The sequence below is a fragment of the Cnephaeus nilssonii genome (genome assembly GCF_951640355.1).
Source record: "Cnephaeus nilssonii genome assembly, chromosome: 16".
NCBI lineage: Eukaryota > Metazoa > Chordata > Mammalia > Chiroptera > Vespertilionidae > Cnephaeus > Cnephaeus nilssonii.
The window spans coordinates 40,824,948-40,841,658 of record NC_137087.1 but is presented as its reverse complement, the minus strand read 5'-3'; the positions used below and the strand labels follow the sequence as shown (position 1 = coordinate 40,841,658).

Here is a 16,711-nt window from a genome sequence, read left to right as displayed (position 1 = left end):
AATTTTGTGGGCACTTCTTTCAGTTTAACTGACACAAATAATATTTTAATAAATATCCTTTGCCGACTTTGAGTATACCAGAAAGCTAAATTCCTGAAATGAAATTTCTGGGTTGAAGGATTTGTGCCCTTGAAGTCTTTATTGGTGTTAGCAATTTGCTTTCCCAGTAACACCCATGGTATATGAAAGTACATTGCCTTCAGAGCACAGGATCTTCATTCTTTCTGGGCTTTGCAAAACTTAAAAGAAATGGCTTTTGTGGTGTTTTCACACTATAAAATGTAAATGAGTCTCAATATGTAAAAGTGATCATCATAAAATAGTTAAAATGGTCTTCTGCTTGTGGGGCAATAGTCATCATGGAGGAGGAGAATTCATCTTCCTGTCTGTCCTGTGACTGGGAGAGGAGAGGTGTGTGATTGTTTTCATTTATTTCAGAATTTCATTGAAATGAGAGAGCCCTACTATCATTGTTTTAATCACTAGCAATTCTAGATTATCTCACAGCTGCCAGTCTTACATGGCAGCAGTTTTCTCAATAGTATGAAGCCTCTATATAAAACGGCCATTCTATGGTCAATCATACTTACAGCAGCCATAGGGCTCAAATTTTTCCAGGCAGTTTCCATTGCAGTATACGCATTGCACTTTTTGTTTTCCAAAAAATGCACTTTCACTTGACAAGCCGAGGTTTGTTCTCAGCTTGGAAAATATGGCTGCCATAGTCATTACCCCTGGTGAAGTCAATGGCCCTTTGGTTTGAAGTGACTTGTAGTTCTTAGCTCTCACTCGTTGCCAGGCAACAGGTGCCACCTTGAAAGGAGGAAGCATGGTTGAACACACTGGTTTCCTAACCCAAGACTGTGACAGAGTCGTCACTGGTCACGGCCGACTGAGAAAATAAGGATCTTGAAGTGCTGGGGGTTGGTGTGTAGCTGCTGGCTGCTAAGTGGGGCCCCAGCCACACCTGTTATTCCTGGCCTGTGTTCAGTGACCCAGTCCTTTCTTGATTCTGTACTTTATTCTGAGATGATGACCTTCATACGTTTGGGGGCGGGGGGGGGATTAAAATAACCTTTCTTTTCTTTTAGGAAATGATTACAAAAGTGGGTAATAGTTGGTTTGTGCTTTTTGAAATTTTACTGGTCCATGAATAGACCTGGCCCAGACCCAGTTTTGCTTTGTTTTTCTTCCCTACAACACCTTTGGTAACCTCTCTCTCTCTGGACCTCATCACAGGTCTAATGATCGTATCTTCCCCAGCACATCCTGCTAGCAGGTTTGCTGTGAGAATCGAATGAAATAATAGATGTGAGAGTCTTTGGGAAAACAAAGAGCAGGATTTCTACACAAATATAAATATTGTTATTTTTGCATCATTACAATTCTGGTTTATAAGTCTTGTTTTTTGTAATCAAACATGAATTTCTGAACTGCTATTTTTTTCTCCAAGAAAGGAAATATGCTTTGTATGTGATGGTTACCTTATACTGTATGCTGCTTCTAAAGGTTGTGATATTTTAGTAAACAAAGTCTACTGGATATAGGTTTCACTTATATATTTAAATTTTTTAACTAAGTAAATCATTCTCAAATAAAATTAGTAACTATTATTAAAAATAATAATTTACCATAAACCCTAACCATTTCAAATACCTGTAATGGAAGGGAAGGTGTTGCCAATACTCATAAAAAGCCTAAAAATTGGGATGCATTTTTAAAATGTCATTTTTACTTTCTTCTTTTAATGAGTGGGGAAGGATTGTGAATATTCAGAACATTTCATATATGTATAAAAATACTACAGAAGTTCTGAAAGTGCTTGAAGCACTTCAACTTCTAACTAAGTGAAATATCACAATCCCCAACCTAGAGATACTCACTGCTCACTTATATGTCAGTTTTTCAATAGCGCAAAAACAATTTCAGTCCAACCTACAATTAAAGTGCTCATTATAACTAATTTTTACTATTAAAGTGTTTATTAATTATTTATTAAAGTAGTGCACATCTTCCCTTACCTTCCTATCAACCAATCGACATTCATCACTTATCTTCCTTGAACCTCTGGCCTCGGTGCTTCTACTCTGACCTCTCAAAGCCCTTTCTCTGCTTGGCTCCACCTTTGCCAAGTCACAGCCACATTGTGCACTGGGGACAAGGGGAGAGCTGGGAAACCTCTGATTAATGGCTTGGCTACATTTTCAATATATTTAATCTTTCGATGCAATGGGTCCAAAAAAAGCCATTATTCTATTTGTTATCTATCTATTATCTCTATATCTGCTTATATTATGGGCCTTGACAACAGATGTCCTACCCACTGACCTTTTGTCTAATGGTTGTTTCCCACAGGCTGAAAGTCAAAGCACCTCCAAGTGTTCCTCGAAGGGACTATGCCTCTGGTAAGAGCATTTCTAAAATACTTGGATTCTTGACTAATTTAAGGTGTATATTTACTTCTTGAAAAGAGAACTATGTTCTACTCACATGGAAACAAAAGGTGCCCATTTAAAAAAAAATTATTGATTTCAGAGAGGGAGGGAGAAGGAGAGGTTGAAACATCAATGATGAGAGAGAATCTTTGATTGGCTGCCTCCTTCATGCCCCCTACTGGGGATCAAGCCCACAACCTGGCCATGTGCCCTTGACCAGAATTGAACCCAGGACTCTTCAGTCCACAGGCCAAGGCTCTAACCATTGAGCCAAACCAGATAGGGCAAAAGGTGCCCATCTTAATTTTAAGAATGACCAAATCATATCCATCCATCCGACCAACCATTCATCCATCCAGTCACCTATTTATCAAACTTTTATTAAGCATCCTCCATGTGCCAGGCACATACAAGGTCTCAGGTAGAAACACAGTACTAAACAAGATAGCACCACACTCACAGAATTTATCGTCTAGAAGGGAAGACAGATGGTGTTAAGAGCAATTACATTTCAGGGTGATCAGGAAGCACAAAGTTCTACAGCAGTATCTGATCTAATCTGATGTGGAGGATGTGGGGGAAGCGGGAAAGGAAGGCTTCCTGGATAAAGAACTGAAAGTGGATATTTGAAGGGGGTGGGGATACATTATTGGGGGCACACGGTTACTCAATCCTTTCCCATTCTAAGTAGGATCAACTTTGTCAGGGGAGAAAAGTTACTCTTGAGGTTGGCAGTTTTTATGGCAGTTGTGAGCAAAGTAAATTATCCAGCATATTTCCCTTTTCTAGAGGAGATGCCTTAGAAGGATAGGTCTAAAATATATTTCTAATGGCTTAAATGTAAAGATTTCTTAGATATTGAAAGATCTATATAGCCCTCAGTAAAACAATAAGAACAATAACAAAAAAAAAACAAAAACACCCTTATTCTTCTCTCCAAGTTCTAAAACTGAAAAGAAAACCAACAGGCTATACCTGTTAAGAACCCAAAGCTTTGATGGGAAAATATGAAGTCATGGAGTTTAATAGGAGCCCCAGAGGTCATACAGTCTAACATCCAATCCAGTGCTTAGACCTACCCCACCACCGTGTACCACAAACGAGGCCCACTTTCTGCTAGGACATCTCCTGGGATGACCTCCCAAACCTGTCTGGTCCAGTCAGGGGCAGGCAGCCCTGGCGGGATATAGATGTGACCCATTTCCTTGTGGCTTCTATAGTCTGTCCTGATGGCCACACAGAACCCTCCTTCTCTTGTACTTTTTTACTTGGGCAAAAGCCAGGTAACAGTCATCATTTATTCATCCTTTTGCCTAACCCACACACACTAGGGATCATCATTGATTCCTCTTCTTCCTTCCCCCTCTACAAAAAAAATAAAAAATGAATCTCTAAATCCTATTAATTCTAGCTTTTAAGTGTCTCTCAAATACAGAGCCCTGTCATCAGCCTGTGTGTCCCATTACAGAAGCCTCTAAATAGTCTTGTTAATTCCTAATCCCATGTGGTCCTCTGAACCTCCACCAGAGAGTTGTTCTGAAATACCTCTGCATTATATTCTCATGGCTTTACATCAGCAGCAGGAGGAATTGCCAACCACTGAGCCTGCGTACAAGGTCCTTCAGTGCCTAGCCACAGGCTGTGTAACCCTGGACAACGCACTCTCCTCTCCTCCTCTCCTTTTCGATATCACACAGGACTGAACTAGAAGCGCTGTCAGGTTCCCACCAAAGCTAATACTCCACACGCACAGAAACACAGGTCTCTGGAGCCCCCGGCCCAGGGATGAAGCAAGCTTCTCCTAAACTCCCCTGGCTTTGGGAAGTTGCATCTTCCAGTTTGTACTTAATCTCTCTGGGTCTCAGCTGGGTCTTCTAAGCCTTTGCTGCTTAAAGTGTGATCCCTAGCGTGCAGCATCAGCACTACCTGGGAGCTGGTTAGAAATGTAGACTCTCTGCCCCACCCCAAGAAGTAAGGGATCAGAATTTTGTATTTTAACTAGAGCTCCAGGGGATCTGAATGTACATATATTAAATTTGAAAAATCCTGCTATAATCCACCAACTCTGTCCTTACTGCTGCTCCTGAACTGTCAAATCCCTTGAAGTTCCTGGATCTCAGAAATTCATCCTATTGCTGAGATCCCCTCACCCAGGCCTTGCCTACTCTCCTCTGCTCTGACACCCAGTCCCCAGAAAAGGTCCTTTTGGTAAAACCACCATCACCACCTGCAGTGAGTACCTCCCTTGCCATTTCCCTCTGCCCCCCTTCCCCCCACCCCAACTCATGTTCTAGAAGCATTTCCAGCTGCTTCCTCTGAGCTTTGGGGACCCTGAACAGTTGCAAGCCCGGGGCCTTGGAAACCAGCCCTGACAGCTCCTCCTGAACGTAGGGAGTCTGCAAGGTCCCCAAGGGTGCCAGTGCTTGGAGACCTGAGCCCACCAGACCTCCAGAGCCCCAGAGCCCAGTCAGGCACTCTCTGGAGCCTTTGGGTCCACCAAAGACTCCTGAAACAGCCCCACCTCTCCCCCCAGATGTGGGAATTCTGTCCTTTCTCCAGTCCCAAAAGCAAATGGCTTCCCCACCCTCTACCTAGGAAAATGTGTTGACCTTGGTGATGGTGACCTTCAGGAAGCAGAGGATGGAAAGGGCCAGCACCCACAGCGGTCAGGGGAAGAATCACCACAGCCCCTCCTCTCCGTACAGGGATGAGGAACCTTTTTTCTGCCAAGGGCCATTTGGATATATTTTTTTAAATATATTTTATTGATTTTTTACAGAGAGGAAGGGAGAGAGATAGAGAGTTAGAAACATCGATGAGAGAGAAACATCGATCAGCTGCCTCTTGCACACCCCCTACTGGGGATGTGCCCGCAACCAAGGTACATGCCCTTGCCCGGAATCGAACCTGGGACCTTTCAGTCTGCAGGCCGACACTCTATCCACTGAGCCAAACCGGTTTTGGCCCGTTTGGATATTTATGACATCATTCATGGGCCACACAAAATTATCATTAACAATTAGCCTGCTATATTTGGCCAAACCTGATTTCCCAGGTGAAGAAAATGCACCTCAGGAATGTTAAGTAGCATGCCCAAGGTTAGTGCAGCCACTACAGCAAACCCACCCCAGCTCCCATTCCGCTGTTCCTCCCTTTGACCCAAGCTGAGATGGTTACACTTTTCTGGGGAACTTCTTACTATTTTGAACCCCCAGAGCCTCTGACATCCACACCAGAACCCGCTTTCCAGTTCCTGTGCTTTCATAGTTGAACAACCTCTAGTGTCTTTGTCTGGCTCCGGACCTGGCAGTGGGGAGGGAGGCGGGTGTGGAGAGAACCAGTCGTGGTGACCCCAGAGCCTGCTGAGGTCATTGCAGAAGCTCCCCTGGTCCCTGCACAAGCCCTGAGAGGTCAGGCCTGAATAAGGCCTCTCTCCTTGTGTGCTTGGGCTCTTGGGCTCTGCTAGCCAGAGCTGCTGTGCTGTCCCTAGGAGGCCCACCCTCTGCTCCCACCACTGAGGCCATGCAGGGAACAGATCAGAGAAGTGATGGGGGTGGGGCAGAGGAAGTCACCTGCACAGGGATTTCTGGGTAAATGTCCACCACAGAAGGCTGGGATACGCATAACAACCCTTTGTCCACAAAGAAAGTGAAATAGAGCGCTGCTTTTGCTTCCATGTCCTCAGTGAAGCCAGCATGCACTTGGTTTTCCATCTCCTCGTTCACACTCTTAACTGGTGCTACCAACAAAGTTCACATGAGGAGAGCTGATTCCACATCAGTCCTGCCTCATGGAACTAAGAATAAAGGAATGAAACTTGGACTCAAAGGTATTTTATAGCCTAGAAGATCACCCAATCCAAGCTTTTCATGTTAGGAATAACTGGAAACCACAGAGGCAAAGTGACAGCCAATGTCACACAGCCAGGTGATGGCTAAGCCACGACTATGTCCCCCTCTTACGCACACTCACCACCCTGTTAATAGGGCCCTAGGTAGGGATGAATAAACATACCAAAAAAAGGGAATTTCTAAGATGCATTTAGATTCAAATCACCTCTCCTAGCCAGGTTGGTTCTGGGCCTTGGCCTCAGTTCCCACACTAAGTCATATTCCTTTATCTTTTCAGGGTGTACCTAGAGGGACTTGTCCACTCACAGCCTCCCCTGCCTCTACAGTTCTGTTTTGTATTCCTTCCCTGAATCTGTCCCCACCACCAAAGCTGGTCCACCTGCCTTCCTTCTTCCCTTCCTGCATCCCACTGGGGTCTTCCCATTGGTCCCTGCATCCCACCACCAGCTCTGTGGGAGGAGAAATGGGAGGACCCGTGGTCCAGGGCACAGCCAGAGTGGAATCAGAGCCACAGCTGAGGCTGTGTGTCAGACACCAGCTGTGGAGTGCACCCCTAAAGTCCATGGCCGGGATGCCACCAGCACAGCCCCACAGTCTCTGGTGCTCCTGAGGACCCAGAACCGAAAGGCTGACTTCATCCCCTTGCCTTCACCCCTTCAATCAAGATCACTCCACAGAGCCCTTTGCTGTCCTTCCAGAGGTGGTGACCCCAGAGCCTGCTGAGGTCATTGCAGAAGCTCCCCTGGTCCCTCCCCTCCCCAAGACCCCCAGTCTATTTCAGCCTTCATCTCTTCATGGCTGAGTTACTCAAACACCATACTCATTAGCTTCCCCATCTCCAGCTTGTAACTAGGACCACAGTGTCCACTGTGAAGGGCACAACCCCTTGGCTGGCAGTGAATCCAGCTTTGTTTTCCCTCCTGGCATATTCTCCTGTGACTCTCCAGTGCAGCCCACTCATTCTGTGCACATCTGTGCCTTATGGATGCCCCTTCCATCCCTCAGCTAAGTCCTGCTTCCGGGACCGACACACAAGCCTGTCTTAGGGGATGAGAGGGAGATGCCCTCCTTCATCTTCATTCTCTTGCTCAAGCCCCACTGGTCCTTCAGGGCCCAGTTCAACTCCATCTTTGACAGAAAGCTTCATGCCCTCCCTGACCACACCCTTCTCGATCTTTCCGAGCACCTGGCCATGACTCCAAGTGCTGAAACACCAGGAAATTTTACACCACCTGGCCTGTCTGATACACAATTGTTCTCCTCAGCTCTAGGTCTCTTATTACTGTTGTACAGGGTGGCTCAGTGAGAAGACCTGGAACTTTGGGGTCCTTTTGACTTAGGGTGGAATCCTGGCATTGTCCCTTAAGCACTGCGTGAACCAAGAAAAGTTTTGTAACTTCCCCAGGCCTCAGACCCCTGAGCTAGAGATAAGATTACCCGTCCTTTGGGTTATTGTGAGAATTAGAGAGAAAGTCAATCGATAGTAATAACTATCATTCACTGGGCCCTAACTCTATGTCAGGCACGCCTCTAAGCACTTTCCATGTGTCCTTTCACTTTCATTCTCTCAAAACCTTATGATATAAGTACTACTTATCATGTCCATTTTAGTGATGAGAAAACTGAGGCCTGGGGGTAAGCAATTCACCTAAGGTCACACGGCTAACAAATCACAGAATCAGGCTTTTAAGCAAGACACTGGACCGTACATGTCTTAGCTTGGAGCAGACACTGAGATGGGGGCCACTGTGGCCATTGTAGGGTGTAAGTGCCAGGTGCACGACTCCAACTGGGCATCAAACCCGCAACCCAGGCATATGCCCCTGACTGGAATTGAACCCAGGACCCTTCAGTTCACAAGCTGATGCTCTATCCACTGAACCAAACCAGCTAAGACCATATCCATTTTTTAAAAGTATTATTTTATTGATTTCAGAGAGGAATGGAGATGGAGAGAGAGATAGAAACATCAATGATGAGAGAGTCATTGATCGGCTGCCTCCTGCACACCCCACACTGGGGATCAAGACCGCAACCCCAGGCATGTGCCCTGACCAGGAATCAAACTGTGACCTCCTGGTTCATAGGTCAACGCTCAACCACTGAACCATGCCGGCTGGGCTGTCATATCCGTTGTCATACCCCTGCAGAGTCTAGGATGGCGCCTGCACCCTGGAGCTCAAAGACAGTGAGGCAGCATGGCCCGGGGCTTCAGAGCTTGCACTTGGAAGTCAGCCCGCAGGGCTCCACTATTCACTATCTGACCTTGGGCAAATGGCTTATTTTCTCGAGGCCTCAGCTTCCTCATAGGGTTTTGGGAGCGCTGAATGAGTGCAAATCTCCAATAACATTGCCTGGCATGTGGTGAAGCGCTGGATACAAATTTTCTTCAGAGAGAATCTTAGAAGTTATCCTCTCTTTTTATAAATCTGGAAACTGGGGCCTGGGGATATTAGTTCTTGCCCACTCTCCAAATGGTTAGGAGCAGAGCCTGGATGAGAATTTAGGTCTGAATCCAGGTCCAGTGCTCTTCCTACTGCACCATCCACACATTGATTCAAAGAAATCCTTGGAAGCAACACAGTATGGACTGCAGGTTCCTACTGGGTTACTCTAAGGTCCCCAAAATGTCCCTTGACAAAGACAGACATGGGTCAGATGCACCATTTCTCTGCTCCCAGCAAGACATCTCTTAATGCTATGAGAACTGACTTAAAAAAAAAAAAAGGATTTGAAAGTGGTGAATATTAGATGACTGTAATAACCATTCAAGGTCAAGTAAAGGGGACCAGGAAGCCCCAGGGCAGGGAAGGCAGGTGCAGGTGCTGTGGACAGGGTGGAGCTGCCAGCTAAGATTTACGTTTCTGTATTCTGCCTCCTCCGTGTCATTTCAGAGAGCCCTGCTGACGAAGAGGAGCAGTGGTCAGATGACTTTGTAAGTATTGCTCCTCGGACGAGGAGGGTGCTGTTTCCACCAGGGCTTTTCTAAGGGTTTATTTCTGAGTCACACACTGGTGGTCAGCTGCACATCCCAGAGAGGAGGTGGCCGGGCCACCTGCAGACGAGGCAGCAATAACCTCATACAGGCTGCTTGGAGCTGCACCGGGCCAGGCTAAGAGCTTTCTGTGCGTTGCCTCACCTAAGCCCCACCACAGCCCTCTGTAGGCACTCTTATCCCCACTTGATGGTAATATTCAGAGTACTCACCAGCATGGCCAAAACAGATGGTAAACTGTTTAAATATTTCCATGTCAGTTAGCAAATGCCTCCGTCCTGAATTCCCCAGTGCCCATCACTTCCTGGCCCCTGCCCAGAAGCTCAAACAAACCAACAACCGAAGAGTAAATGCCTGGCACATCCGGGGCATTGGGACACTCTTTAGGGCCATTGTTAAACATTTTGAATGTTAGCCCCACCAATTTTACAGCTGAAGAAACGAAGGCATGAGGAATTTAACTTGCAGCTCCAAAATTATCCCTCAGGCACTCAGATCTCAGACCCAGGCTCCGAGGTGCTTGCTGTGACCGAGCAGGCTAGCAGAGCGTCGGAGGCCAGAGTGAGAGAGGGGGCCCTGGCCGTGATGACACTGAGGGGGTGGCATGTCCAAATTAACTGTAAACCTCTTCGAGGTGTCTTTACAACCCACAAAACCCCAGCAGCCACTTTTCCCTTAGGCTGAGTCTTATAGGGACAAGACATCCTGAAAACTTTTCTTCCCATAATTATTTCTCATATATCAAATTCATGCCTATAAATCCAATCTGTGAACTTTAGATCTGGAATGGGTCCAAGAGGGTCACGACAACATATATAAGGAAACTAAGGCCAAAAGAATGAAAATGACTTGCCCACTGTTGTGCACTTACTCAGCGGCCAGAATGAGAACTGGGGACTCCTGTCCAGTGCCCAGAATTGAGCCTGGGCTCATGTTGTGTGAACCACCCGGAGTTGACTCCAAGTATAAGGAGACAGAAGTTCCTCCCTTTTCGACTGCAGAGAAAAGATTTTTTTAAAAGGGGGGGACAAATGGCCTTGCTACATACAGGTCACTTGGGCATGGAATTATTTCCCAGAGCCCAGCTGTCACTGATCCCTCAGAAGCACTGCAACTGCGCCCCCTGCTGGCTGTGCGCATTGAGCCACATCTTAGAAAAGTTAAGAAGCTGGTCCTCATGCTGAGGGAAACCAAGGAAATTTAGCTTGCTGGCTGGATAAAAAAAAAGCACACAGTGGGGAATTAGGAAGCACAAAATATAATCAGCCTGAAGATGAAGAAAAGATGTATCTCAAAGTCGAACAACCAGAATCAAGGCACCAACTGTAATAAGGACTGAGAAACATTCACTCACAATTATTTTTACCTTAATGGACAGAATCCAGACTTGTTGTAACACCGCTAGGCTCTGTGAAATCTGGCCCCTGTGGACCTGCCCTGCCTTCCCCACCCCAAGTGCACCCCCCTCCAAGGCCTCATCACAGCCAAGACGCACCGCCTGCCCTCAGTTCTTACAACATGCCAAGGCCCTGCCTGCCTCAGCGACTTCAGACTCGTGGTCCTTGGGCAGGAAAAAGAAAGCAAAAGAGGAGAAACAAAGAGCAGTCTTCCATTCTTCCTTCTCATCCTCCAGGCTTGGTTTAAATGTCTCCTCAGGCAGGCCTTTCAGGTACCCCATCCAAGGTAGAATCGCGCCCCCCACGGCGTCTGTCTCAGGCCCCTGACCATTCCCCTAAGACTTAGGGCCTAAGTGCATCTATCGCTAGTGATAGGCATTTTATGTGTTTAAAGGTCTACTTGTTATTTATTATTCACTATTTGTGTCATCAGGTTTCCTTGCTAGAATATAATTTCTGTGAGGGAGTGTGCTCAGAGTCAAGCACAATTCCTGGCACATACTAGGCACTCAATAATTAATAATTGATTAAATGAATAAATGCACAACTTGAAATTTTGTCTTATTACACATTTCCTTCTTCAAGTGTCCATCAGATTATCCAACATATTACACTTGTTGAATATTGAATGAACGATTAAATTTCGTTTGCCAGAATTTATAATAATTTGGGGGAAGAGGATTTTTTTTTAAACTCTCACAAGTTTGAACACATTCCTTCTTTATTCTCTTGATAAAAAGGCATTAAAGTGCTCACTTCGGCGGCACATATACTAAAACTGGAACGATACAGAGAAGATCAGCATGGCCCCTGTGCAAGGATGACACACAAATTCATGAAGCGTTCTATATTTTTGAAAAAGAAATAAAGATGCATTCTGCCGTGTTTGGAGCAGAAGGGGCTCCTCGTGCATCGCCCACAGAATAGATTTTCCAGCCCAGCACTTCTCCCGGGAGCCATTCCTTCCTCCTCAGTCCCTGCAGAGCCCAGGCAGCAGCTCATTCATTCATTCATTCATTCCATAGCTGTGTCGTGGGCACCTGTCCCACTGCAGGTCCTATGCTGGGTCCTGGATATACAGTCTCAGTCCTGTCCTCCTGCCTCCATCTGGTAGGCAGCCCAGTGTCGGAGGAACAGCTGACATGGAGTCCCTCTTCCCCTTCCTTTCTGCCTCCTCTGCCAATGTGATCCTCCCATTCAGGCTGCCCAGCCTGAGGGGCTGCAAGGACCCCAGAGTCCTCCCCAGGATACACAGTGCTCCTCGGCCACCAGGTAATTAAGTCTCAGAAGTCCCATCCCTGGTCCATAAAAACTGAAACAAAGAGCGATGCCCAAACCTTCTTCTCAGGCACGTGGGTCCAGGTCCCTGCTGATTCTTTCACTTTCCAGATGTTCATTAAAGCAGCTGCTTTTCAGCAGTTGCACTGATGTCTCCCGGAGAGGCCGCCACAGCAATGACGGGGTCCTTGGCTTGGATGAGCAGGGCTCCAACCACCTCATGCTGGACTAGGCTGGCCTTGGGAAGCCAGGCTCTTGCCTGATAAGCCTCCCTCAGCCACTCTTTCACTCCCAGCTCACTTCCTAGACCCCCGTCTGAGAATAGTCATTGACTTCTCAGAACACAGATTGCAGACTCCAATTACTCAACTCTTCTGTGCCTCAGTTTCCCCTACTATAAAATGGGAGAGTTTTAAAAAACGATCTCATGATTGTGGTGAGGAGTAAATGAGGTATACAGCACATAGAAATGTCAGTTATAAGAATAATATTATTACTATCATTATTCTATTCCTCCTAAGTTCATGTTCATGTTCAGGAAGGATTACTGAGCCTCCTGCCCCCCAAATCTGCTATTACTGGGATTGGGGTGTGGGAAAATCCCCCCAACAGGAATTGTCTTATCTCACCCCATCCACCTTCTCTCCCACTCTAGGACAAGAACAAACACACCCTCTTCAGCCTCCTGTCTCATTTCTTATCCCACTCTTCACCCTATTCCTCTCCTCTCCCCATCTCCCTACAGACTGAGGAGGAAAGCATAGACCTCACTCATGTATTTATTAATTCATTCATTCCAAACATACTGAGCTCCTATCATGTGCCAGCCCTGTTATAGGCCCTGGGGACACAGCAATGAAGGAAACACTACACCTGCATCAGTGTTATACAACTGCAAGTGAATGAAACAGGCCAAAGGGCAGCTGCATCACCCACTCATTGGAAAATCATGTGTGGGTCATGCATTGTCAGGCAGCAGTGGGGAGAGAGCAATGGACACAGAGGTCAAAGGACCTCTTAACTCCGGAACCAAATATTTCTTCCACACAATATACGCATGTGTGCTATGCACATAAGCTAGCTCTGAACAAAATGCACACGAAGCTAGTGGTTCTGTTTTGCCTCTGGGGAGAGGAACTGAGTGGCTGGGAAGGAGGCTTTGTTATATTCTTCCAAACTGCTTGAACTTTAGAACAAACATGTCAATGTATTTTTCAATCTTAATTTAAATATAATTTATACTTAATAAAAGAATAGAGAGTGGAGTCCGTGAGAAGCCCAGCCAGCCCCTCTAGCTTACCAGCTCTGTTTTTAATATATAATTTTTTTAAACTTCATCTTCTCAAAGATATTTGTTTTCCTGTGTGTCCCCTTCCCCTATCCCAGTGGTTGGCAAACTGCGGCTCGCGAGCCACATGCGGCTCTTTGGCCCCTTGAGTGTGGCTCTTCCACAAAATACCACGGCCTGGGCGAGTCTATTTTGAAGAAGTGGCGTTAGAAGAAGTTTAAGTTTAAAAAATTTGGCTCTCAAAAGAAATTTCAATTGTTGTACTGTTGATATTTGGCTCTGTTGACTAATGAGTTTGCCGACCACTGCCCTATCCTTATTAAACTTATTTTTTCCTCAACTGTCAGCCTTCATGACAATAAAACCTACAGTTCTTCTGTTTTTCTGTCTTCTTAAAATATATTTTCTCTCCCACGGTTCAGCCACCCTTCGGGTTCAATGGTCCACCTGGTCTCCCCACCCCCACTTCCACCCCATCTGAGCCAGCCTGTCCAGGCCTGGCTTCTTCATCCTGACACTGGGGGGAGCAGTTGGCCCTCTAGGTCAGGTCTGTCCTGACAACCAGGCACAGCTGGGCCCTGAGCACGGTGTCTGCACTTGCAGGACAGCGACTATGAAAACCCCGACGAGCACTCCGACTCTGAGATGTACGTGCTGCCCGCTGAGGAGACTGGGGATGACAGTTATGAGCCACCGCCCGTCGAGCAGGAGACCAGGACAGTTCACCCAGCCCTGCCCTTCACCAGGGGCGAGTACGTAGGTGAGGCGGCCCCCCCAGACCCTGGGTGTTCAGCGGGGAGGTGGGGACAGGCCAAGCTTGGCGGGGAACCTCCCATTCCCACCACCTCCAGGTGGGTCATTGGGTCTCTCAGGTAATGGAGCCCCAGCTGGCAAATTTGCCCATTTGATGGGGGAAACTATCCTTCCTAATTCAGGAATATTGGAAACAGACCAAAGATAAAAGAAATCACCCTGATGGTTGCTCCCAATTCCCAACAGTCTGAGAAATCAACCCCAATATTAGTCCCTACTCCTCTTCGGGTTTCCTGTGCACAAGGTTCCAAATTTCTCTTGAGAGGTCTATACAGAACAGGGGTGGCCACCAAGGATCCCAGTGTCTGCTACTTCCACTCCTTCCTCTCCCGCCCCCACACTGGCTGTCTGTGCACACTGGGTCTAGGCCACAGACTTTTAACTGGGGGTGGGGGTGAGGAGCTTTAAGCCTGGAATTAGCCTCATAGGTTAAATAGAAACAGCTCAGGTCTGGCCTCCAGGCCTGAATGTGGCTTTTTTAAAAATATTTTTTAAATTGATTTCAAGAGAGGAAGGGAGAAGGAGAGAGAGATAGAAACATCAATGATGAGAGAGGATCATTGATGGGCTGCCTCCTGCATGCCCCACATTAGGGATCGAGCCTGCAACCCGGGCACATGCCCTGACTGGGAATCGAACTATGACCTCCTGGTTCATGGGTTGATGCTCAAACACTGAGCCACACTGGCTGGGCTCCCACATGGTTTTCTGAGGCAGGAAGAAGAGATGACAGATCAAACAATATCTCTCTGAGGTGGATATGATGATCCTCGTTTTAAAAATGAGGAATGTGAGAGAGAAAGGAAGATGGTGGCGTAGGTAAATGTCTGTACTTGCCACCTCCCACAATCACATCATAATTACAGCTAAAATACAGAACAATCATCATCTAGAACCACTGGAAAGTTGGCTGAGTGGAAGGTCTATAACTAAAGAAGTAAAAAAGAAAGCATACTGAGCCTGGTAGGAAGTGCGGAGGCGTGGAACGGGCTGGTCCGGCACCCACGTGTGCTGCTTTTTTAATCGGGAGGGAGATCGTCTCGGCAGAGGCTGCCCGGAGGAGCAAGGGGTCCCAGCCACACACCAGACCCCCAATCCAGGGTCCCAGAATTGGGAAAAGAAGTCCCTACAGGCTGTAAAAACCAGTGGGGATTGGGGCTCATTGACACAGAGGCTGCTGGATACCCAGCTGTTCCTCTTAAAAGGCAGGAACGGAACTTACAAGGTCCTGCTTCCTCTGAGCTCCAGCACCAGGGCAAGGCTTTGGGGGACACAGACACATACGAGGAGGAACTGGATTGTCTGGCATTGGGGCAGAAACTCGGGGGAGCTTTCTTTCAGACGGAGGTGCTGGCAGCCATTTCTGTTTGCTCCACCCTGGTGATTCCCTAAGGCCCAGCCTCATCCAATTTATAACCCCACCCAAGCTGTGTGCAGTGGCTTTTGCATATAAATGGCCTGACCTTGCTCTCAAACAAGCTGCAGCTGGGTCAGGGAGCCCCAAACCTATCAATAAACAGCCCATGACCTGGCAGCACCAGCCTGCCTTGCTTTGCAGCTGGGCCTCATTTGGGCACTTCCAAACCTGATACAAAGAGAAGGAATCTTCAGATCTCTCTGTAGCTCCTGCTGTGTGGCCTCAGGAAGTGGCTGACTTTGCACTTTCCTGGAGACCCAAGAGCCAGTGTACCCACTGGTCAGTGTCAGGCCATACCAGCTTACAGCTACCATCCATAAGTGACACACTCAAAGGGCAGACTCAGTGAGCACCAAAGCCCGACTGAAGCAAGTCCTGTTCCATAGGGGTGTCTCCTGCACAGCAGCTCTCCCACTGTAGTCGCAGCTTGTTCTCATAGTCAATTGGCCTGGAGGTCAATTCCTCCCAGTGACACCAACCTCAATCAAGTCTCAACTACAACAAGACTGTGCTCACAGCCCACAAAGGGGTGCGCCTAGAGTGACTAGGAAGGCTGACTAGGAAGGCCGAGCCACTAGGCTCTATAGAATACCTACTACACAAGGCCTCTCTACCAACTCAAGGAGACCTAGCAGCTCTACCCAATACATAGAAACAAACACAGGGAAGCAGCCAAAATGCAGAGACAAAAAACATGTCACAAATGAAAGAAATGGAAGAAAGCAAACTACTGGATATAGAGTTCAAAACCACAGTTATAAGGTTACTCAAGAATTTTCTAGAAACCTCCAAAAAAAAAAATGGAAAAGGACCAGTCAGAAATTAAGCATACACTGATGGAAAAAAGAATAATATACAGGAATTCAGCAGTAGAGTAGAGGATTCTGAGAATCAAATCAATGATTTGAAATATGAGGAAGCAAAAAACACCCAACCAGAAGAGCAAAAAGAAAAAAGAATCCAAAAATATGAAGATAGTGTAAGGAGCCTCTGGGACAACTTCAAGCATACCAACATTCCATTATGGGGGTTGCCAGAAGAAGAGAGAGAGCAAGATACTGAAAACCTATTTGAAGAAATAATGACAGAAAACTTCCCCTACCTGGTGAAAGAAATCGACTTACAAGTCCAGAAAGCACAGAGAGTCCTAAACAAGAGGAACCCAAAGATGACCACACCAAGACACATCATAATTAAAATGCCAAGAGCTAAAGACAAAAGAGAATCTTAAAAGCAG

General features: G+C 46.7%; 1 protein-coding gene across 2 annotated transcripts in view; it reads left to right on the top strand.

Annotated features, from left to right (window-relative positions):
* BLNK (B cell linker) overlaps positions 1–16,711 on the top strand; it is a 66,780-nt gene that overhangs the window by 22,664 nt on the left and 27,405 nt on the right. For both annotated transcript variants that reach the window (XM_079794139.1, XM_079794140.1), the window contains 3 exons: positions 2,356–2,405; positions 9,181–9,221; positions 13,848–14,004. In XM_079794139.1, the coding sequence (XP_079650265.1) occupies positions 2,356–2,405; positions 9,181–9,221; positions 13,848–14,004 (248 nt within the window). The remainder of the gene's footprint in view (positions 1–2,355; positions 2,406–9,180; positions 9,222–13,847; positions 14,005–16,711) is intronic.